The following is a 24,320-nucleotide window of genomic DNA, read 5'->3' as shown; positions in this document are numbered from 1 at the left end:
TTCCCCCATAGAAAACTGCAACAACTGTTTAGCCCTACAGTATGAAATCAATAGTATGGTCAAACTGCTATCCCTATGAGTGCTCAAGCTCCTGTCCCAGAGTGCCTCAATGAACAACTACTCCTCCCTAGAATGATCATGGTGCGGGTTATTTTCACACTGTGGGGAAAGAGTAAAAAAGGTAAATTTAGAAACAAAGCAGGAGTTACCGTAGAAGAGATTCCGTGTCCCTCCACAAAGTCCTCAGAGAGCCACACTCACAGCACCCCTGAAGTGCAGAAAAATTATTGCATTTCTTGCTGGTTCTCTTCCAGTTTCTACCATCAATCAGACGCCACTGTAGACCGAAAGATCTAGTACTTGCCAATGTGATTTCTGAGGAATGTTTTCAGAGCAAAGAGAACATTGCCAGGAGTTACCGTTGTCTCCTTTTGGTCCCCTCTCATACAGAAGAAGAAGGGGTAAAGGATGAGCCTGGACTCTGTTGGGTGAACTATAGCCAATGGATCTGATAATGGCATATGACAGAGACTGGTTAGGGAGAAGCACATAGTACTCCTTCAAAAACGTTGTTACATAGCATCTCCCATGGGAACCACCAGCTCTCCTGATTGTGCCTTGTAGAAGAAGGTAGTTAAATACAGTGGATAACCATGTCAATTCTTACTACAACCAGCCATTACCAGGACTTAAAATAAACATGCAGTAGGCTGAAGTATTTACTATATCAATGACAGGGTCAAAATGGTGCTTCATATTGGCAAGAATTCCACAAGGCTGAGATACAGTACCAATGTTTTCTCAGGAGCTCTGCCACAGCCTTCTCAATTTCATTTTATTTTTTAAATATTTAAGTTCTCTTACTGTCACCTTCATAGTTGATTCAGACACTTCAGCTATCTCTACCAAATGGCCTGGCATCACAGCCTGTCTGCAGTGCACACCCTCAGCAAGCAGGTCCTGAGCATCTCAAAATTCAGAGTTTTGTCAGAAACACATTTGGTATAATTTGCTAGCTCCTTCTGGTTTCTATGGACCATTCGCCAGCTTCCACAGCTTCTTGGCAGTAATATCACACTAATTACTTTCTCTGATGACAAGTATGTTGAAATCCTTTAATATTTTCTATGCCAATATCTATTTTTGAGCTAAGGATTCTCACTTGAAAAGTTCTGAATATCTTGCAAGCTTTTGATTTCTTGCCAGTTTTCTTATGCTCTGACACCACATTTCTGCACATACTTCAGAGTTATCTCAAGTTTGCAGTGTGCCCTTCCATGTTCTGCCATGACATTGTTTCCTCTGGGTTTCCAACACATTTAGAATAACTTCTCACTCTATATAATTTTTTTATACATTTTTGTTTTTAATGTTTTAATTAAAAAAATCTTCTTACATTTTGCAATCAGTCCCTGGAAGATGTTCTCTCTACTTCTGAAGATGTTTTCCTTTTGCCTAGAAGGCTGGAGGGTTGGTTGGAAAATGTTTTGAAGAGCATTTTATTTAATGCAGCTACAGTATTAATTTATATGAAGGTAATAAGAAGAAACTGACTTGTGATGGATGAATGACTGGAACTCCCCAGTTCCAAATAGTTTCAACTAAATGTAGGACTAAGGGTCAGCTTTAGTTTTAATATCTAGGCCAGCATATTTAGTGGTTGCTGTTGCAACTCTTCCCATATATGCTGTAGCAATTTCTTCCACACTTAAAAAAAACTGCTCTGAAAAAGTAAGCAGAAATCACTACATAGGTGTTGAAGTATTTATTTCCATTTGAATTGGAATTTTAAGTGTTGACTGTTGCATTGCGTTTAACTACTCTGAACAACTACAAGTAAATTTCACACTAGGGATGTGTGTGAAAATAAAAATCTCACACAGCGGTAAGACAACCTGCATTTTTTAAGTGACTATATAAAAGAAAAGTTATACTTCACGTGAATCCCTAACAGCTATTTCATCTTCATATAACCTTTGAAAATCTCCAGAAATGCGAGGGCTCATTCAAAATAAATAATATAGTAACAAGCCTGACAATGATTCAGCTCAGCATTTTACATTGGCTGACTGATTATAATGGCCTACAGTGAAGCACAAGTCAGGCAAGAAAGCTACCTGTACTTCATCAACCGAAAAGGGCACCATCTTCTGTAAGATGAATGGCTACCAGGGAAAATTCTATCGAGTACGGAAGTTTACCAAATTCATTTTTAGTCAAGTATATTTTGAGAACAGATAAATAGCAGCATTTTTATTAACTAGATTTAAGATGCAAACAACTCTATTAATTCTAAACCTCACATTATCTGTTACAGTAAGAGATCACAACTCAACAAAATATCTAGTTGAGTGTCAACTGGGCATATTTTGAGAGAGAGAAATAATAGCAGCACAGCTGTTTCTCCAAATGATCTATTAAATAAGCCTGAAGAACCCTTTAATATTTTATACATTGTAGACACACACAGGCACAGGAATACTCTGACCCGCCGTCTGAAAAGGATCATCCTTACTGTGAAATCAGACTGCTATCAAAGAATAAAAGTCATGAGCCAACATAAGTTAATCACCACAATGAAACTTTGTCCCAGGAAAGATTAAAGTAACCAATACCTCTGTAAGGTGCTTGACCTGATTATTTCTAAAAATGTTCATCAGATGAAACATACAAGATATGTAATGGGTGCCTTCATTGCACTATTTTAGGGCCATTTAAAGATCTGTTGATAATTTCCTCTCTATGCACTTATCAGAAGTGTATTTTAGAGGAACTGCAAGAGGAAATTATTTGCATTTTTTTTTCCAGAAAATGACAAATTTATAACATTACTTAACACTTGCTTTTAATCCTTATGATATGGGAACAAACAAGTTTATTCAGACTAATAAGCACTCCTTGTTCTTCATCAGTGCACTCAATTTCTATTAGGGTTCACCTCCAAGACATTAAACCTATTGCATTGTTTCTGTAGAATTTAATAACATTCTTGATTATAAAGGTTAACAACAGATGCAACTTAAAGGAAAATCATTAGCTTATGCTTTAGACCGGTGAATTTCTGAATGCCACCAGGGATCCCAAGGAAAATTGTGGCCTGCCCATACTTCATCACCCATCTAAAAACTGTATTTTTAATTTCCTGTAAAAGCTTTTTACATAGTCTTGGCTACAACACAAAATTATCTTTAGGAACAGATAGCCTACAGATGAAAACTTTTCCTATGAAATACTGCCCCCTTGTGACAGCCTATAGTTTACGATGGCTGGGGTGTGGAAACATACTAAGTCATAGAAGTCTGTGTTTCTTTGAAACCCAAGCCTTTTCTACACAAATATAGACTCATAGAGTTTAAGGTCAGAAGGGACCATCATGGTCATCTTCTAGTCCGACCTCCTACACATTGCAGGCCACAGAACCTCACCCACTCCTAAAATAGACCCCTAACCTCCGGCTGAGTTACTGAAGTCCTCAAATCACGGTTTAAAGAAAGACTTCAATTTACAGAGAATTCACCATTTACACTATTTTAAACCTGCAAGTGATCCGTGCCCCATGCTGCAGAGGAAGGCGAAACCCCCCCCAGGATCTCTGCCAATCTGACCCAGGGGAAAATTCCTTCTCAACCCCAAATATGGCTATCAGTTAGTTAGACTCTGAGCATGAGACCATATGACTACATCCTGAATGAAAGGAAATGCCTAAAGAGCCACAGCTTTGTGACACCGTTCCGTGGGATTTTGCTCCTTTTCACCCTAATGTTTTTGTGCATATTTCCATTTTTCATGCCTGGCAGCACAGCATCATTTTGGACAGAAAAGTGTTAAACATAAAGGAGGAATAAATTCCAGTGTGCATGCTGATTAGTTAGATCTCATTTGAACAAGAAAAACAGATTGAATGTGCTTGTTTCAAACTCCCCATACACACACAGTTGAAATCATTGAGTTCCTAGAGCTTTGAGACCATGTAACTTGGTATCTGAGGCAAACTTTCAAAACTACAATTCCCTATGGATGGAGAGTAACAGAGATCATCTACTTTACAAATAGATGAAGTCCTTCATAGTTAGATTGAGAAAAACAGAACTAAGGAGAAGTCTTTGGGCTGCCTTTTTAGTTTTGGTTAAAAAAAAAAAGATATCAATTTTAGATGTATTTAAGGGTATTAGTAATTCTGGTATGTGGATTTAGTCTTTTCTGCACACTTAGCATAGACAAGTGAAAAGCAGGTTATCATTCTATGTCTAACACTGACAGACACAAAAGAAGAAAGATTTAGTGACATAAGTAGAGCAGAAATCCAAAGGCAAATAGAATAAAGAACAAAAGCTGAATAGTTTTTTTGCACATACAGTGGTTACGTAGAAGATATTCCACAAGGAATAGACAGTACTGAGAAAAACAGGTACAGCAGTACACTGCTTCTTACAATTGGGAGACAGCCCTTGTATATTTAAATTTAAATTAATGGAGATATCCTATCTCCTAGAACTGGAAGGGACCTTGAAGGTCATCGAGTCCAGCCCCCTCCCCCTGCCTTCACTAGCAGGACCAAGTACTGATTTTGCCCCAGATCCCTAAGTAGCCCCCTCAAGGATTGAACTCACAACCCTGGGTTTAGCAGGCCAATGCTCAAACCACTGAGCTATCCCCCACCCCCACATATGTCAGCTTCTAGGTGGAACAGCATAGAATCAACTACGAAGACGGCTGTACATTCATCTTATCAGACAGGCATATGCTGGTATTGCTAATACAGAAAGACTGTTTTTAAAAAAAGGATTAAATAAAAATCACAGAGTAAGAAGAGGCACACAGCCAACAACAAAATCAGCTTGTAAAATATCCCCAAACACTTTCAACAGCAAAATTTGCTATTGCTGGTGGCAAAGAAATGTTTATACGTGACCTCAGTGTAACAATCTTGTACCCTGTGTTCTTTCCTATGTAACGTACATTAAAGAGTTTACTTTGTTCATTAGAACCTGGCCACTAATATATTTCAATCTGGTCTGTGTAAATCTTGTTTGTTTAAAAATCTTCTATCCAACACTTCATCAGCAAAAACACAATAGGATTATAAACCGATCATTATTTTGGGGAAATCTAAGCAGAAATTGTCCAACTTCCAATGTTCATTAAACTGAAATAAGAAGGAAGCGCAAACAACAAAAAATAACCATTAAACAAAGCATTTCAGTTAAAATATGATTGCAGTTACACAGGGAAAGATTCTTCCAATTACAGCACAACTTAGCTGGATATACAGTAGCTGCAAAACCGAGGAATGGAAGTGTTCAGAACACAAAATAATTCATTTGCTGCCCTGAGAGAATTCTTCCATTTAGCCTTTAATTAGTAGTTTCAGCCACAAAACATCTAAACTCACAAGGAAACTGCCATACTGGTACAGGCTACTTAGCCAACTATCCTGTGTTCAGTAGCGCCATATGCTGGATGCTGCAGAGGAAAGTATTAAACCCAAGTAGTGTCCTAGCACCTTGCAGAATATTATGGAGGAGATTTTCTCCCTGACCCCAGTTGAGCTTGGTTTTTATGTTCTGAAGCATGAGGATGAATGGCTCCTGTAATCTTTATCCTAGGCACGGTAACTGTAGATGCTGTTCTTATTCTTTTACCGTAAGAAAAAGAATGGTTCATCCACATATTTAAGAAAACCTACTTTCGAAGGTGCTCATGTTCTTTCAGGAACAGTTCTGTTCTTCTATTGTTCACACCGGACCCACTTTTATACGATCTAAGATTTAAAAAAAGAAAGTGAAAAACAATGTTGCCAGAAATACTTTTCACAAGGCAGCATTTATTGATCTGCTTGTATCAGGGCTGTCGATTCATTGCAGTTAACTCACACGATTAACTCAAAAAAATTAATTTTTTTAATCACAATTAATTGCCGTTTTAATCGTACTGTTAAACAATAGAATATCAATTGAAATTTATTAAATCTTTTTGGATATTTTTCTACATTTTCAAATATATTGATTTCTATTACAACACAGAATAAAGTGTACAGTGCTCACTTTCTATTATTTTTTATTACAAATATTTGCACTGTAAAAATGATAAACAAAAGAAATAGTATTTTTCAGTTCACCTCATAGAAGTACTGTAGTGCAATCTCTATCATGAAAATGCAACTTACAAATATAGTTTGTTGTTTGTTTGTTTTTACATAACTTCACTCAAAAACAAAACAATGTAAAACTTTAGAGCCTACAAGTCCACTCATGGGATTTTTCGCATGGGATTTTGTAAACGGCATTGCAAGGTATTTACGTGCCAGATATGCTAAACATTCATATGACCCGTCATGCTTCGGCCACCATTCCAGAGAAAGTGCCTCCATGCTGATGACGCTCATTAAAAAAAATCATGTGTTAATTAAATTTATGACTGTACTCCTTGGGGAAGAACTGTATGTCTCCGGCTCTGTTTTCCCCACATTCTGCCATATATTTCATGTTATAATAGTCTCAGATGATGACTCAGCACATGTTGTTCATTTTTAGAACACTTCTGCTGCAGATTTGACAAAATGCAAAGAGGGTACCAATGTGAGATTTCTAAAACTAGCTACAGCACTCAACCCAAGGTTTAAGAATCTGAAGTGCCGTCCAAAATCTGAGAGGGATGAGGTGTGGCACATGCTTTCAGAAGTCTTAAAAGAGCAACACACCGATGCGAAAACTACAAAACTCGAACCACCAAAAAAGAAAATCAACCTTCTGCTGGCGGCATCTGACTCAGATTATGAAAATGAACATGCATCGGTCAGCACTGCTTTGGATTGTTATTGAGCAGAACCTGTCATCAGCATGTCCCCTGGAATGGTGGAAGAAGCATGAAGGGACATGTGAATCTTTAGCGCATCTGGTATGTAAATATCTTGTGACGCTGGCTGCAACAGTGCCATGCGAACACCTGTTCTCACGTTCAGGTGACATCGTGAACAAGAAGCAGGCAGCATTATCTCCTGCAAATGCAAACAAACTAGTTTGTCTGAGCGATTGGCTGAACAAGAAATAGGACTGAGTGGACTTGTAGGCTCTAAAGTTTTACACTGTTTTGTTTCTGAATGCAGTTGTTTTTGGTACATAATTCTACATTTGTAAGTTCAACTTTCATGATAAAGAGATTGCACTACAGTGCTTGTATTAGGTGAACTGAAAAATACTATTTCTTTTGTTTTTTACAATGCAAATATTTGTAATCAAAATGATTATAAAGTGAGCACTGTACACTCTGTATTCTGTGTTGTAACTGAAATCATTATATTTGAAAATGTAGAAGACATCCAAAAATATTGAAGTAAATGGTATTCTATTATTGTTTAACAGTGCGATTAATGATCATTAATTTTGTTAATCGCTTGACAGACCTAGCTTGTATGTTAAATTCGGTTATTTCTAAATCACCAAATGGAAAAGTCTCAGTATCATTAAAATACTTTTTTTTAAACTGATAGACTAAACCATAGAAAATGGATTCAAGTGTTTTACCCTACCTATACATATATATGTATGTGTGTGTGTGTACATACATATACATATACACACACACACACACACACACACACACATACATACATAATTTTCCAAGAGCAAAGTGGAACCCAACCCTAACTAGAGAGAGGCTATAAAAAATCAGTACATACAGCTTCCCCAGTTTCACCTGGGCTCAAAATAACCTCTCTCAGAAAAGAGTTTGCTATTTTCCCATTCAGAAGCATGTTCTAATTTCTCTTTCCCTGAGGGAAACATTCTGAAATGTACACTGGATAGATAAAGGAAAGGCAGATGCCCTCTGCTGGTGTTCCAGAGAGACTCACTAAGGGGTTGTAGAAGGAAAAGTAAACTTCCAATTCACATCCAGGCTTAATTATATTGCAAACACTCGAGGTTTGTTTTTTAGAGATTCACTGAAAAACATTCTGCTTGTTTACTATTACGGTTTATTGCTACCAGGGAAGTTCACATGAAAACACAATCTTTGCTCCTAAAAGCAGTAAATGCTCCTGCTGCGATCCCCTCACGTGAAGTTAAAATGGTTGTGAGGTTTGTGTTGTCACAAAGAAATCCAACTCCAGGTGACGAATATAGAAAAGCAGAAGAGCTCCTACAAAACAGAAGATCCTATATTTTCAAACAAAGATCCCTAGAATTAAATCTAGGGAAGAGACACACACAAAAATAGGTTTCAGAGTAGTAGCCGTGTTAGTCTGTATCCGCAAAAAGAACAGGTGACACAAAAATAGGACAGTGAGGATAGGCAGAAGTATTTCTCAAAAGGTTTTTCGAAGGTTAAAGACTCTCCATGAGGCAAAAGTTATCTGTGATTTACATCCACAGCTGTTAAATATGATCTCTAACAAGCACGCTAAACAGCTCAATTCTCAAATGCAATTTGCATCTTTTAAAAGCTAGTAATCATGATTACAAGCTGCTTGTATCAAAAGTGAATTTTGAGACAATCAAATAGCCAGATCTGATTGAAACAACGTATTAATTCAACCTGAAACTTAAGACAATTGCTCCAATCAGAATAGTCTTTTTCTTCACTTTACATTGGAAGCTTTTGACCCTCCTTTAAACGTATACTAATTCATTTGATTTAGGGAAGCACACATCCCACGCTACTGGAAAGGAGAGCCAGGATTATTTTAGTGCTGGAACATTTGGCTAGAATAGATTTAGTTTCAATGTACAGCCTCATAATACGCCCGACAATGTACTTGAAAGGAGCCACCTCTGAAAGAAGCACTTTAAAAAATCATGCAAAATATCTCAGAAAACGGGGTAATGATTCAAATAAATATGCTTCTTCCAGTCAGGACAAGAGAAGTGTTTAAGTCTATTGCTATTGTTTATACTCAGACTTACTCAATATCTTTCCGTACTGATCCCAGGAGATTTTCCCTTTCCCGTACTGCCAGAAAGTTGGTTTTGGTTTTATGGAATTCATGTGTGTAATCCTGTAACAAAACAAGTATTTTAAGCACCATTAGATCTTGACAATGGCAACACTCTGCCAACAAGATCTGACCAACAGGTACTAAATGGGCAGAAAACTAGCCAATAAAATGGCTAGTAAAAATGGAAAATAGGCTTGAAAGTTTTATTACTTCTACTGCATTACAGTACTTGCTTACTAATGATCTCAATGGTTAAGGTTATACTGGAACTTTCATTATAAACCCCCTCCTCTCGTTTTCACATAAAATAAGAATGGCCACACTGGAACAGACCAATGGTCCATCTAGCCCAGTGTCCTGTCTTCCAACAGTGGCCAATGCCAGAATCTTCAGAGGGAATGAACAGAACAGAGCGATTATTAAGCGACTCATCCTGTCATCCAGTCCCAGCTGGTGGCAGTCAGAGGTTTAGGGACACACCGAGCATGGGATTATGTTCCTGACATTCTTGGTGAGCAGACACTGATGAACCTATCGTCCATGACCTTATCTTAATTCTTTCTGAAACCAGTTATACTTTTGGCCTTCACAACATTCCCTGGCAATGAGTTCCACGGGTTGGCTGTGCACTGTGTGAAGTACTTCCTTAAGTTTGCTTTAAATCTGCTGCTTATAAATTTCATTGGGTGACCCCTGGTTCTCGTGTTATGCGAAGGGGTAAATAACACTTCCCTATTCACTTTCTCCACACCAGAAATGATTTTATAGACCTCTATCATATCCCCTCTTAATCATCTCTTCTCTAAGATGAATAGCTCTAGTCTTTTTAAATTCTCCTAGTATGAAAGCTGTTCCAAACCCCTAATTATTTTTCCTGACATTCTCTGTACTTTTTCCAATTCCAAGACATCAGAACCCCGTTTATCCGAGCCTCCATTACCTGGCTCTCCATATTAACAGTGGTCCATGAGCCCCAGTCAGGTGGTCCACGGATAGTTCTAAGGTTTGCGCCTCGGCGGCCGCACACAAAAAAATGAAGGGCCACCCACCTAATTAGTGGAACTGCGCAGGCGTGGCTCCACTAATTAGGTGCCTGGACCCTGGAGAAGACACACATGTAAGGTGAGGTGGTGGTCTTGGGGGGGAATAGGAGGTAGGTGGGAGGGGGCAGTGGGCTGAGAAGGGGGGAGGGGGGAATTTGGGATGTGCAAGGCTGCAGCAGCCAGAGAAAGAGGCGACTTTCCCCAGCTCCAGGGCTGTGGCTGCCGGGGAGAGACCCCCCTCCTTCCCGGCCCCAGCTCGGGGGCTGCTGCGGTGGGGGAGAGACCCCCCTCCTTCCCAACCCCAGCTCAGGGACTGCTGCAGTGGGGGAGAGGGGGCACATCCATCTCATTAGAAAGGTTACACCACTGATACTAAAATATGAGTTGTGTGCTTTTATTTGTAGAACAAAAAAGTTAATTATTATTAAGTTGGTTTTTTTTAATATAGCACTTTTATCCAAAGCGCCTTACAATAGTTATCCAACAGTACAAACAACATTTGGAAAGATCATTAAGTGGTCTGCCGAGACCCTCACCAACTTTCAAGTGGTCCGCGGAAAAAAAAGTTTGTGAACCACTGCATTAGCGTGCTTTTTAAATGGATAGTGTCTCTTAAATGAGAGTCTCCCACACAGCATGTGAGTTTAGGCCATTTGATGAGCTGACATTAAAATCCTACTCTCAGAACCTGGAAATTCACACATTTACCCTGCAGCTGGGAGGTGTAATTCCCATCTCAGGTAGACGTCCATGCGCTAGCTCTGCTCAAGCCAGTGCACTAAAAATATTTGTACAGCATGGGTGGTGGCTAGGACTAGTTGTCCAAGTATGTGCCCAGGGCTCAGATAGGATTGTACTCAGGCAGTTAGCCCAAGTGCTGCCTGTGCCACCATGGCCAACCCCACCATTTTTAGAGTGCCAGCTTGAGCAGAACTAGTGCATGTTTGTCCCAAACTGGGAATTACACCTCCCAGCTGCTGTTAGTTAGTTTGCTGAGGTTGATAATATTTAAATCTCTCAGTAAGAAATGCATCAATAATTAAATTACAAGACTTCATAGATGATCACATTTTAAGGCACTACCCAAAGTGCCTTTTGTTTTTGGGTTTGTTCTCGTTGTTTTAAGGCAATAGCATCTAATGGGATCTTAACTGAATATCTGTCAACTATTTTTAATGCAGATTTAATTTTTCCCCTCTCAGCAAAGGAAACATTGAGTACTACAGAGAAAAGGTCCAAGACATGGGTACCACAGTGAAAGCCTTTCTAAAAGGGCAACATCAAATAGAAACTGGATGTCAGCTTGTGCAGAAGTCTTGCACTCCCTGCATGACATATTTGGGAAGCTAGTGAAGGAACACACACATTCAAATATTGAGAAATTGTGAAACATCCCTAATAATTTTACATCAAGATCAGGTAGTCACTAAACCAGGAAAACTGCATGGACCTCTTGGGACCGATGGCAGAGTCATCTTTTTGGTCATTAATTTTAGCTGCATTTAAACCTTTGAATATGAGGGTCACTTTCATATTCAATGCTTTCAATTGCTTATTTCAACAGCTTCCTTGGGACAGCTTTTTCTTCATCTGAGAGTCCCAATTGTAATTAAGTTTATGTAACTACTGGATGCTAACAAAAAACAGAGTAGAATAAACCCAAGCATGAAAACCTTACATCACAGACCCAAAATAGCTTCATTAGATCGTTTTTGAAATATACAGAAAACCAAGAAGGTAAATGTTATAAAGATGACCCTTTTAGGATAGAAATGATTAAATAATTCTATCCACATAGTGCGTAAAACCACAACAGCTGTGGGTAAGATTATTTCCTTTTGGTTATTAGGATCCTATTTTCTATATCCTTCCCTTGCAGCATATGAGACAAAGACATCTTTTACATCAGACATTTTAACCTGCTATGCATTGGTCACAACTAACAACTGATAGCATTTACTTTTCAGTGATATAGCATCCCTCAAACTTCTCCCTGCCAATCAACATTTTAGGGTTGTTGGTTTTTTTACACACACACACACACACACACACACACACACACACACACACACACACACACACACACACAACACAAGAGTATTTGGATTTTGTGTGAGGTTATATCAGTAAGTATCACTACAATGAAGAGACAGCATAAAAACAAGTAACAAAAGTATTGCACGGGACTTACCTGCAATATGTCTCTATGACGCTGTAACGTGTGCATCAGTGCTGCATTCAGGGATGGGACTCCCGCGCTGTTGGTGTACTCCGCCATTTTGTCATTTATTCCAGTAAGCTACAGAAAAAAAACAAAAACAAAAAACCAAAGGGACACTTTTCCGTAAAGAAGCTACAATGCTGATTAACATGTTTTCAATGAAGTATCTACCAACCACTGTTACCAGTATTACTAAACATCTTGTTTTGTTTAACGGAGGCATATTGTCATCAAGTGCACATTCTACAGCCTATGCAGGAACGGTAGATCTATTAAGGTCTTCAAAGTCCTATTAGGTATTGAAATAAGAATAGGAGAACTCATTTACCCTTCCCAGAAGTTGTTCAATCTCCACCGCCATGGTTTCAAACATTCTGTCTTGGCTCGACCCATTTAAGAGAGGAGTTGTATCAGAACTAAGAGGAAAAGAGCAGCAGCAATTACTGAAAGGCACAACATCCTTTTGTGACTATTCGGACACCACGTGTCAATATCAGGCATAAGTACAAGGGCAATTTTATTTTCTAAGTAGGTTTCCTAAAGTCAGAAATTAACTTTAGAAACAAAAAAAAAATAAAAAAATAAATTTTCCCTGTATCGACTGCCTCATTAGTCCAATACCTCAGTTGAAATACCACGAGATATATACCCCTCAAAGAGTCTAAGGCCATGTCTACACTTACAGCAATGCCGCTGAAGAGCACTCATGTAGCCATGTTATGCCAATGGGAGAGAGTTCACCCGTCGACGCAATAAAACCAGCTCAACGAGCGGCAGTAACTATGACAGCAGGAGAGGCTCTGGGGCCAACATAGCGCTGTGCACACGAGCACTGATGCTGGCAAAACTTATGTCGCCCAGGGGTGGAGGTTGTTTTTTTTCACACCACTGAGCTATGTAAGTTTTGCCAACAGAAGTACTAGTGTAGACACGGCCTTACTTCCCTCTAGAAGCTAATATCTGGTACTGAATCACTGCACATCACGTCAGAAATCATTACTTGCCGAACAATGATGCTTCTTTCCCACACTGTTCTTTATGATTCCATTTTAGCAGGAAAGTGGGTTTCAATATTAGTATGTTATAATTATGTAAATGTACATTAACAATACAGGGCTAGAAACTCCTGCAGACACATTTTAAACAAGAACAACATGCCACATAGAAAAATTGGGATAAATTGTGTTTTCTACATAGTCCATCTCCCCTATGCTTGTCAAAGCAGTTAAAAATTACACAGGGAAAAAATCACACACAAGCAAGGGGATAGGCGCAAACACACAACAGACTGACACCTGTAAGGTAACAGCTTACATCTTTTGAAGGCAATACTCTTTTCTCTGGTAACCTCCAATTATTGGGATAGGAAGAGGAAAGAAAACTAGTGTCTTTTCTACCATCCATCTTTCTCTCTGGAAACGAGAAGTCAGTGGTATGTCCAGGTTATATTGCAAACACTGCACAATACAAATCTGGCAACGTATAAAAGAGAGAGATGGAGGCGGCGGTGGTGGCGGCAGCAGCAGCCCTGATTCAGGAAGGGAGTGGTCACTCCTGGCGCTGCTCTTGGGCTTCGTCTGGGAAACAGATTCTGGGTCACTCTGCTCACCCTGAGCAATGTCAGAAGAGACACATTCAATCCGACAATACATTTAGACACAATCCATTTTGGTGTCCTCTCTTTGAAACACAGAGAGAGAGAGAGCTGTTGTACTAGGAGAGGAGGAATGTGGCTTTCAAGGGGTAGGATTGCAATCTACTAACACTTATTGGGAAAGGCAGATAAAACAAAGACAATCAGACCAAGAGAGACCAAGGTTTGTTTCTGTGGATTGGGGGGAGTGAAGAGAAAATGAGAACAAAATTAACTAACACTTGGGCAGTCAAGTTGGGCTGCTTCCATTTAGGTGTCTTATTTGTATTGCAGAAACACTGATAGACCTCAATCAGGGATAAGGCCCCATTGTGCTGGGTGCTACATGCAATAACACACACACACTCCATGCCACAAAGAGCCTACAGTCTTAGCCTCTAAGCAACAACAGGTGGACACAAACAGAACCAGGAAGAGGGGAGAAAGAAGGAAAAGGTGACAGTGACACAATCATGTTCAGAATAAGCAGCAGAGGTCACAGTACACGGGATGCCTAGATATTGTTGAATAATTGCGGCGAACAGCAGAGGCTAACAGAGGGAGTTTGCCTGGGAGCTGTCCGAGAGGAGGTACGCTAAGTGCTGCATTAGGGGAGCTGTGTTGGTGAGTATCTGAGGCTAGGTCTACACTACAGCGGGGGTCCGACCTAAGATACGCAACTTCAGCTACGTGAATACCGTAGCTGAAGTTGCGTATTTTAGGTCGGCTTACCTAGCGGTGAGGACGCGGGAAAGTCGACCGCTGCCGCGCTGCCGCCGACTCCGCTGCCGCCTCCTGCCGAGGTGGATTTCCGGAGTCGACGGCAGAGTGATCAGGGATCGATTTTACCGCGTCTTCACTAGACGCGGTAAGTCGATCCCCGATAAACCGATTGCTACCCGCCGGATCGGCGGGTAGTGAAGACAAAGCCTGAGTGTCTGTTGCTGGGACAGTTTGTCAGTTTGATCGTGTGCTTGATTGCTTGCTTGTTTGTTTGTTTGAAAAGTGTGAATTGGGAGTGCTTTGTTCCAGGTGGGCCTTGAGTGGGCCTGACTGGTATATAAGGGCAGTCAGCAGCGAACCAGCTGAGCGGCAAACAGCAGAGGCTAACAGAGGGAGTTTGCCTGGAGAGAGCTCACTGAGGCTTTCATCTTCAGGTTTCTCTGAGTAGTTCTTGCAACAGCTGAGGAAGCTCTTAAGAGGAAGGTGAGCGATCAGCTGTTGTAACCTGCACAGGTTGTGCCATGTTTGTCTTTCTTCCACAGGACAGAAGCGACTTTGTCTGTACAAAGTGCAAGCTGGTCTCCATATTGGAAGAGAAGGTTCGAGGTCTGGAGAAACGAGTATCGACTCTGCGTTGCATAAGGGAAAATGAAGATTTCCTGGACAGACGTCAGGAGATGCTTCTACGGCCACAATGTACTGAAGATTCAGAGCAGGCGCAGCAGGGACAGACGGATGATGAAGTTTGGCAGCATGTGACCTCCAGAAGGAGAAAGAGGAGCGTCCATGTACCAGCAATGGAGATACAGGTGAGCAATCGTTTCCATGTTCTCTCTACAGGTACTCATGTGGAGAGTGGAGTAGATGACCCATCTGAGGGAAGGGAGCAGAAGGAGACTCCACCGATTGGAAGGCAAAAAATGCACTGTCCTAGGGATGGGGGTTCCACGACCACCACTCCCAAGAGGAGGAGGAGGGTGGTGGTGGTCGGGGACTCCCTCCTCAGGGGGACTGAGTCATCTATCTGCCGCCCCGACCGGGAAAACCGAGAGGTCTGCTGCTTGCCAGGAGCCAGGATACACGATGTGACGGAGAGACTGCCGAGACTCATCAAGCCCTCGGATCGCTACCCCTTCCTGCTTCTCCACGTGGGCACCAATGATACTGCCAAGAATGACCTTGAGCGGATCACTGCAGACTACGTGGCTCTAGGAAGAAGGATAAAGGAGTTTGAGGCGCAAGTGGTGTTCTCGTCCATCCTCCCTGTGCAAGGAAAAGGCCTGGTTAGAGACCGTCGAATCGTGGAAGTCAACGAATGGCTACGCAGGTGGTGTCGGAGAGAAGGCTTTGGATTCTTCGACCATGGGATGGTGTTCCAAGAAGGAGGAGTGCTGGGCAGGGACGGGCTCCACCTAACGAAGAGAGGGAAGAGCATCTTCGCCAGCAGGCTGGCTTACCTAGTGAGGAGGGCTTTAAACTAAGTTCACCGGGGGAAGGAGACCAAAGCCCTGAGGTAAGTGGGGAAATGGGATCCTGGGAGGAAGCACGAGCAGGAGAGCGCAAGAGGGGAGGACTCCTGTCTCATACTGAGAAAGAGGGACGATCAATGAGTTATCTTAAGTGCCTATACACAAATGCAAGAAGCCTGGGAAACAAGCAGGGAGAACTGGAAGTCCTGGCACAGTCAGGGAACTATGATGCGATTGGAATAACAGAGACTTGGTGGGATAACTCACATGACTGGAGTACTATCATGGATGGATATAAACTGTTCAGGAAGGACAGGCAGGGCAGAAAAGGTGGGGGAGTTGCGTTGTATGTGAGAGAGGAGTATGACTGCTCAGAGCTCCAGTATGAAACTGCAGAAAAACCTGAGTGTCTCTGGATAAAGTTGAGAAGTGTGAGCAACAAGGGTGATGTCGTGGTCGGAGTCTGCTATAGACCACCAGACCAGGGGGATGAGGTGGACAAGGCTTTCTTCTGGCAACTAGCAGAAGTTGCTAGATCGCATGCCCTGGTTCTCATGGGAGACTTTAATCACCCTGATATCTGCTGGGAGAGCAATACAGCGGTGCACAGACAATCCAGGAAGTTTTTGGAAAGTGTAGGGGACAATTTCCTGGTGCAAGTGCTGTAGGAACCAACTAGGGGCAGAGCTTTTCTTGACCTGCTGCTCACAAACAGGGAAGAATTAGTAAGGGAAGCAAAAGTGGATGGGAACCTGGGAGGCAGTGACCATGAGATGGTCGAGTTCAGGATCCTGACACAAGGAAGAAAGGAGAGCAGCAGAATATGGACCCTGGACTTCAGAAAAGCAGACTTTGACTCCCTCAGGGAACAGATGGGCAGGATCCCCTGGGAGAATAACATGAAGGGCAAAGGGGTCCAGGAGAACTGGCTGTATTTTAAAGAATCCTTATTGCGGTTGCAGGAACAAACCATCCCGATGTGTAGAAAGAATAGTAAATATGGCAGGCGACCAGCTTGGCTAAACAGTGAAATCCTTGCTGATCTTAAACGCAAAAAAGAAGCTTACAAGAAGTGGAAGATTGGACAAATGACCAGGGAGGGGTATAAAAATATTGCTCAGGCATGCAGGAGTGAAATCAGGAAGGCCAAATCACACTTGGAGTTGCAGCTAGCAAGAGATGTTAAGAGTAACAAGAAGGGTTTCTTCAGGTATGTTAGCAACAAGAAGAAAGTCAAGGAAAGTGTGGGACCCTTACTGAATGAGGGAGGCAACCTAGTGACTGAGGATGTGGAAAAAGCTAATGTACTCAATGATTTTTTTGCCTCTGTCTTCACAAACAAGGTCAGCTCCCAGACTGCTGCACTGGGCAGTACAATATGGGGAGAAGGTGACCAGCCCTCGGTGGAGAAAGAAGTGGTTCGGGACTATTTAGAAAAACTGGACGTGCACAAGTCCATGGGGCCGGATGCGCTGCATCCGAGGGTGCTAAAGGAGTTGGCGGATGAGATTGCAGAGCCATTAGCCATTATTTTTGAAAACTCATGGCGATCAGAGGAGGTCCCGGATGACTGGAAAAAGGCTAATGTAGTGCCCATCTTTAAAAAAGGGAAGAAGGAGGATCCGGGGAACTACAGGCCAGTCAGCCTCACCTCAGTCCCTGGAAAAATCATGGAGCAGGTCCTCAAGGAATCAATTATGAAACACTTAGAGGAGAGGAAAGTGATCAGGAACAGTCAGCATGGATTCACCAAGGGGAAGTCGTGCCTGACTAACCTAATTGCCTTCTATGATGAGATAACTGGCTCTGTGGATGAGGGGAAAGCAGTGGATGTGTTATTCCTTGACTTTAGCAAAGCTTTTGATACGGTCTCCCACAGTATTGGTCCCTTCTGACCTTAAAGTCTATGAGTCTATGAGTATTCTTGCTGCCAAGTTAAAGAAGTATGGGCTGGATGAATGGACTGTAAGGTGGATAGAAAGCTGGCTAGATCGTCGGGCTCAACGGGTAGTGATCAATGGCTCCATATCTAGTTGGCAGCCAGTTTCAAGCGGAGTGCCCCAAGGGTCGGTCCTGGGGCCGGTTTTGTTTAATATCTTTATTAATGATCTGGAGGATGGTGTGGACTGCACTCTCAGCAAGTTTGCCGATGACACTAAACTAGGAGGCGTGGTAGATACACTAGAGGGTAGGGATCGGATACAGAGGGACCTAGACAAATTAGAGGATTGGGCCAAAAGAAACCTGATGAGGTTCAACAAGGACAAGTGCAGAGTCCTGCACTTAGGACGGAAGAATCCCATGCACAGCTACAGACTAGGGACCGAATGGCTAGTAGCAGTTCTGCAGAAAAGGACCTAGGGGTCACAGTGGACGAGAAGCTGGATATGAGTCAACAGTGTGCTCTTGTTGCCAAGAAGGCTAACGGCATTTTGGGCTGTATAAGTAGGGGCATTGCCAGCAGATCGAGGGACGTGATCGTTCCCCTTTATTCGACATTGGTGAGGCCTCATCTGGAGTACTGTGTCCAGTTTTGGGCCCCACACTACAAGAAGGATGTGGAAAAATTGGAAAGAGTCCAGCGGAGGGCAACAAAAATGATTAGGGGTCTGGAGCGCATGACTTATGAGGAGAGGCTGAGGGAACTGAGATTGTTTAGTCTCCAGAAGAGAAGAATGAGGGGGGATTTGATAGCAGCCTTCAACTACCTGAAGGGGGGTTCCAAAGAGGATGGAGCTCAGCTGTTCTCAGAGGTGGCAGATGACAGAACAAGGAGCAATGGTCTCAAGTTGCAGTGGGGGAGGTCTAGGTTGGATATTAGGAAACACTATTTCACTAGGAGGGTGGTGAAGCACTGGAATGCTTTACCTAGGGAGGTGGTGGAGTCTCCTTCCTTGGAGGTTTTTAAGGCCCGGCTTGACAAAGCCCTGGCTGGGATGATTTAGTTGGGAATTGGTCCTGCTTTGAGCAGGGGGTTGGACTAGATGACCTCCTGAGGTCCCTTCCAACCCGGATATTCTATGATTCTATGATTTGGTAGGCAACCCAGTAGAGGGGAGCTTTAGGGAAGGTTTTGAAGGATGATGATTTCTCTCACTTTAGGATTGGAGCGAGTTCCAGAATGATTCCCATTGCAACAGACTCATAATTAATATACAGTGACTGATCGAGAGAAGGCTGCATGTGCATGGGCACCGTTTATGAAGTTAATAATGTAATTGTCTTCACATTTCAGAAAGAATTAGAGTCTGGTCCTCAAGGTGGAGAGACTTAGAAAACTTAACTATGCTTGACTGGGGAACGCACATAAACCGGACACTAGGAGACGAAGAACATTTATTAGCTCTTTTGATAAAAGGCTTATTTTTTAAAAAGGAGTTCTCACTAGTAATCCTGAAGGAAAACTTGAAACTAGCGGCTGTACCTGTATTGGTTAGAGCAGAGGGCTCAGAGTCAGAACTCCTCAGTTCAAACCCCAGCTCTGCCACGTACTCACTATGCAAGCCTGGACAAGTCACAACAGCTCTGTGCCTCAATTCCTCATCTTTACAATGGGGAGCATAATGCTAGCCAGACCACATGCAGATTTAAGAGGCTAAATTCATCAGTATCCAAACTGCTTTCCGGCCTTTGAGTTGAAGTCCTTAAAAAACTGCAAAGTATTTTCTAAATGAATATACAACTTGAACACAGACGGTGCAGCAAGTTGTACTGCCATACACAAGGACACACCCCATCTATGGATTACCACAAATACAAACTAAAGCTTAAACACAATTCCTTCTAATGATTTACATCATGCTAACGATGCTCCACTATCCTTGAATGGGCACCACACATATGGATCACCACCACCACATCAAGATCAGCATATGGTTCCTAATGCCCAGGAAGGACTATTCTAATGAGCTACTTGAAAAACTAAGCATCAAACAATAAAGAAAAGTGGAAGATTAAATGAATCAAGAGTATTTAAAGCAGCCTTTTAAAAAAACATGAAGAAGTCTGTTAGTACCTATACCTGTCGCGTCTTCCCTCTCGGGCGCTGCTGTGACTGTAGCTCGTGCACAGTTTGCTGAAGGAGACCAACTTCAGATCAAGCTCATTCTCCAGCTGTCTAGCCTGCTTCCTGAGATCTGAACAACAACAGAATGATAAATGTGAGGTTAATAGGTCCCTTTACAATCCAATATATTTGGGATTTGCTTTTTTACAATAAACCATTTTGGGTGCATAACAAAGGAGAGGAAGTCAGAATAAGAGACTACATCATTAAAAATGAGAAGTCAGGCAAGATCTGTTACAAAAGAAATTAAATGCCTAGATGTATGCACAAGTCATGAAAATACAGAAGTAATAGATGTTCCATCACAACGGATCAGACTAGTGACCCAGAGACTTAGCCAGGATGGAGAAGCCCTCTCGTGGTTATTTAGAACTGGACTGAATGAAGCACTGGAGAACACACTGTTTAGATTTTTAAGCTCCATAGGTCAGGGACCCCATGTCTTCTGCTGTGTTTTACATGGTGCCACTGTTATCAGTGCACATCATTATAAAGCAACATCCCGGCATTTGACTCATGGCCTAAATGATCTCCCCCATTACTAGTGTCTACAAATGTTACACAGTATGGTCTCACCTACACACAAGACCAAGTCAGCAACGGCAAGTTAGAAACTACCACATTTCAGCCAAGTAAATTGGAAAATCTCAATTACAAACTTCTCTAAGAAATTCACGCACACAATTCCCACTGCCTTGTATGCTCCTAATTCCCTTTGGCACTTTTGAAAATCTCCACCAAAAGATTACCAGCTGCTCCCCTCCAGAAAATTTCAGCTCAGTTCTCTTCTGGGGTGCAATAGGACTCGAGTCCTCTTTAAATGCTAGTCACACTTTTACAGAGACACCATTAGGCTGAATGGGCCAAAATCAGACCAGCTTTGTAGTTTTATACCTGCTTTTGCAACATCCAAGTCTTTACATGTCTTTTCCCCTCACAGGAAGATTCCCCCCCCCCCCCCCCCCCGGAACACACCTCATTAGCACAGCCTGATCTTACACTATTTACAACACTTTGATCAGTAAAAATTTTCAAAACCAAAATCCCATGCTTCTTCTCTTGGTCTTCATTAACTCTACTCTTTCCTGGTCATCCCTGGAAAAGCCTTCACAGTCATAGGAACATAGGATGTGTCAGACTAGATGACTGGTGCTTCAAGCTGGTATGCCACCTTTAGGCGAGGAAGGCAAAATGTCCCATATTCAGCCTAGCCAATTGGTGGTAGCACACAGATGTGAAAAAGTTGACATCCTACCATAGACCATTTTAGAGAGCTTTTCATGAACATTTTTCCATTCCTACCTCCAAAATTTGATTCACCTCTTCTGTAAAGCAACTACAGAGCTGTGGTTACAAGAATAAATCAAAGTAGGGCACTAATAAAGCAACAATATAGAAAGAAACTTGTTTAATATAACACAAGTGGCTGCTGGGTTATCTCCCATTTTAAATTTGTGCTATTTATTTCTTCTCCCTGGATACAGGTCTTCACGTATGCTAGAACCAAAACTGTCCTTGTTCCCTGCAACCTATCTTGCATGTTAGCTATACATCCAATTTTGGACCTTGTTGGCATACTGGTCAGCAATGAGTTTTCATCTAAGAAACCCACAGTACTACGAGATGGGAAGCACCTGCATCGGATGCAGAGATGAGACTCGGTTCTGCAATTTGCTGGTCAAATGAAGCTTTAGAGAATGGAAACCCTAAACGAATCTGGGATGGGGCTAGAGCTAGCAAAATGCATGTGTCTTTGAAAAGTAGCAGATGCTTCACTAGACGGACACGCGGCTCTCTAGGTCTCCTGGAAGCAGTCAGCAGACCAGGTGGAGAATGGCTGCAAAGAGAGTATATGGAAGGAGAAGAAGGAAATCCTTCTTGACCATTGCAGGCTATCAGTTTGAGACTTTTAACATAAGTGCAAAGCTACTCTCCTTTTTTCTGTTTTCAGCATATATTTACAGTAGTCCTGGGGTCGCTGAAATAAAGCATTCACAAGCAGAAAAGCAAACACACAGCTATATTTCTACAGTGTTAATGCTGTCACGGTGCATAGTACTATCAAAGCTCCCAAAGCCTGAAGAGACACAAGAGACATTCAAGGAGGAAGAGCAATCAAGCTCCAACTTATCTCTTAGGATCCTTGGCAAACTGAGCACTACGGCACCCTTCACCCTGGTCCCCAATCCCAGGACAAAACGGGGGGAAGACCTAGACAATGGCTGGGAAGGGAGAACTTTTCCAAACAGGCTCTGACAGAATTAAAACAGCCCCCTACCAAGGGCCTGAGCCGCCGCAGGAGCTTGAGCTGCTAAAGGTGGGGTCTTTTCTCCAGACGGGTCTCAGTCCAGCCTGAACCCCACCCGTCCCAGCCGTGTGCGTGTCTGGGGACGTCCCCTTCACACCCGTGACTCAGAGAGAAACTCCCCCAAAGGCTAGGCCGGTAATGGGACCCCAGGTCACACCTCACCCAGCCAGGCCCCTGAGCAAAGGCTAGGCCTCAGCTTCGCGATACCATGATCTCCCCCAGGGACACCCCTCCCCAGACCACCCGTCAAGCCCCTCAGATCCACCCCCAGATCCCCTGCCAAACCCCCTCAGAGCCAGCCCCCCAAGGCCCCTTAGACCCAGCCCCCCTCAGAGCCAGCCCCTCAGCCCATCTCTCCCAGACCCCCCCAGAGCCAACCCCCCCGACCCACCCCCAGAGACAAACCCCCAAAGCTCCCCCAAGTCCCCTTAGACCCAGCCCCCCTCAGCCCATCTCTCCCAGCCCCCCCGACCCCCTGCCGAACCCCCGCAAACCCAACCCCCCAAAGCTCCCGCCAAGTCCCCTTAGACCCAGCCCCCCAGCCCATCCCCCCAACCAACCCCCGGGCCCTCCCCGACTCCCCTCAGATACCCCCTCTCCGGGCACCGCCCGCGCCAGGGCCTCGCAGCGCCCTGGCCCGCTCCCTCCTCCCCCCAGCGCCGCCCTGCCCCCCCCTCACCTTCCCAGTAGTTGCTGCTGCTCCCCGCCGCCATGTTTGTTATCAACGTCAGCCTGCCCCCGGCCCCGCGAGCCCTAGCGATAGAGGACAGGAGCCAGAGCGTCCCCCCGGGGCGCTGGGACCGACGGGAAGTGAAGGCCTCCCAGCGCATCGCCACCTGGCGGCCCCCGCCGGCATAGCGGGGCTCTGCCGCCTGCCCGCAGCGAGCCGAGCCGGGCGGCGCAGCCTGTAGCGCTGGAGGGACCTGGAGGTGCGGCCCCCAGCTCTGTCACGTGCTTTTCAGCCCGGCCCGGCTCAGCACCCGCGGGACTGGGACCCCCCCCCCGGCTCAGCACCCAGGGGTGCTGGAACAATTTCCATAGTGAAGGTGCTGAGAGCCATTGAACCAGAAACCACTGCAAGCCAGGGGGGCTGCAGCACCCCCAGTTCCAGCACCCACAGGATGGGACGGGGACCCTACCCCCAGGCTCAGCACCCACAGGATGGGATCCCCCCAGGCTCAGCGCCAGCCTGCAGGAGGGCAGGCCCTGCCACGCGTGCCACAGTGCAAAGGGCACCCAGCCACGTGGGAGAAAACAGGCAGCACCCACCTCCCACACCAAGCCCCAGCCCCACTGCCAACCCCCCCTACTCAAAAATTACCCCACGGGCCTTAAAAAAAAAATCATTTTTAAACATAATGAGCGTAAGGTGTCTTGTGGCTGCGCTCAGCTCACGCGTCCACGCTTTTCCCCGAGCCACAGGGCTACTTTCATTTAAACCAGCCAAGTCCCCCAACAGCACATGCCTCCAGGAGCAGAGGCTTTACAAGCACCACCACATCTCACCAGAGTTGGTAACAGTGCTTGGGTGTGACAAGTCTACTCACCCTTCCCCTACCTCTTCCCTGAAGGGCAAATGAGCTGCTGCGGCCTCCCGCCAGCTCCGGGGAGGGCAGTTTTATATCCAGGCTCCTACATGTTCATAACAGTTTTGCAAGGCTCCATTTAGATGCATCTGAAGAAGTGAGGTTCTTACTCACGAAAGCTTATGCTCCCAATACTTCTGTTAGTCTTAAAGGTGCCACAGGACCCTCTGTTGCAGAAGACACTAGGTGTGTCATATAAAAAACTCCTTAAAAGAGAGGGTTAGGTATCCCCTCTTCAGAGGTGGGTCCAGGAATATGTTCAATGTAACATACAACAGCTGCAGCTGGTAAAGGCACCAGTGCTTTCAGACTGATAGTTAATGGAAACAATTACTA

The 24,320-nt window shown here is 43.7% G+C and overlaps 1 protein-coding gene across 2 annotated transcripts in view; it reads right to left on the bottom strand.

Moving 5' to 3' along the window:
• The window catches only part of GOSR1 (golgi SNAP receptor complex member 1), a 61,197-nt gene extending 38,060 nt beyond the window's left edge, over positions 1–23,137 (bottom strand). Inside the window, exons 1-6 of one of the 2 annotated variants that reach the window (XM_065418216.1) lie at positions 23,078–23,137; positions 20,040–20,160; positions 12,528–12,615; positions 12,170–12,277; positions 8,904–8,995; positions 5,687–5,761 (exon numbers count right to left, since the gene is read on the bottom strand). In XM_065418216.1, coding sequence (XP_065274288.1) covers positions 5,687–5,761; positions 8,904–8,995; positions 12,170–12,277; positions 12,528–12,615; positions 20,040–20,160; positions 23,078–23,111 — 518 coding nt within the window. In that variant the 5' untranslated portion in view covers positions 23,112–23,137. The remainder of the gene's footprint in view (positions 1–5,686; positions 5,762–8,903; positions 8,996–12,169; positions 12,278–12,527; positions 12,616–20,039; positions 20,161–23,077) is intronic. The other variant, XM_065418217.1, reaches the window with a different exon arrangement.
• Between the last annotated feature and the right edge of the window lie 1,183 nt (positions 23,138–24,320).

The sequence above is a fragment of the Emys orbicularis genome, chromosome 17, assembly GCF_028017835.1.
Source record: "Emys orbicularis isolate rEmyOrb1 chromosome 17, rEmyOrb1.hap1, whole genome shotgun sequence".
In the NCBI taxonomy this organism is placed as follows: domain Eukaryota; kingdom Metazoa; phylum Chordata; order Testudines; family Emydidae; genus Emys; species Emys orbicularis.
The sequence above is the reverse complement of the archived record's forward strand: the minus strand, read 5'-3'. Positions and strand labels throughout refer to the sequence as shown.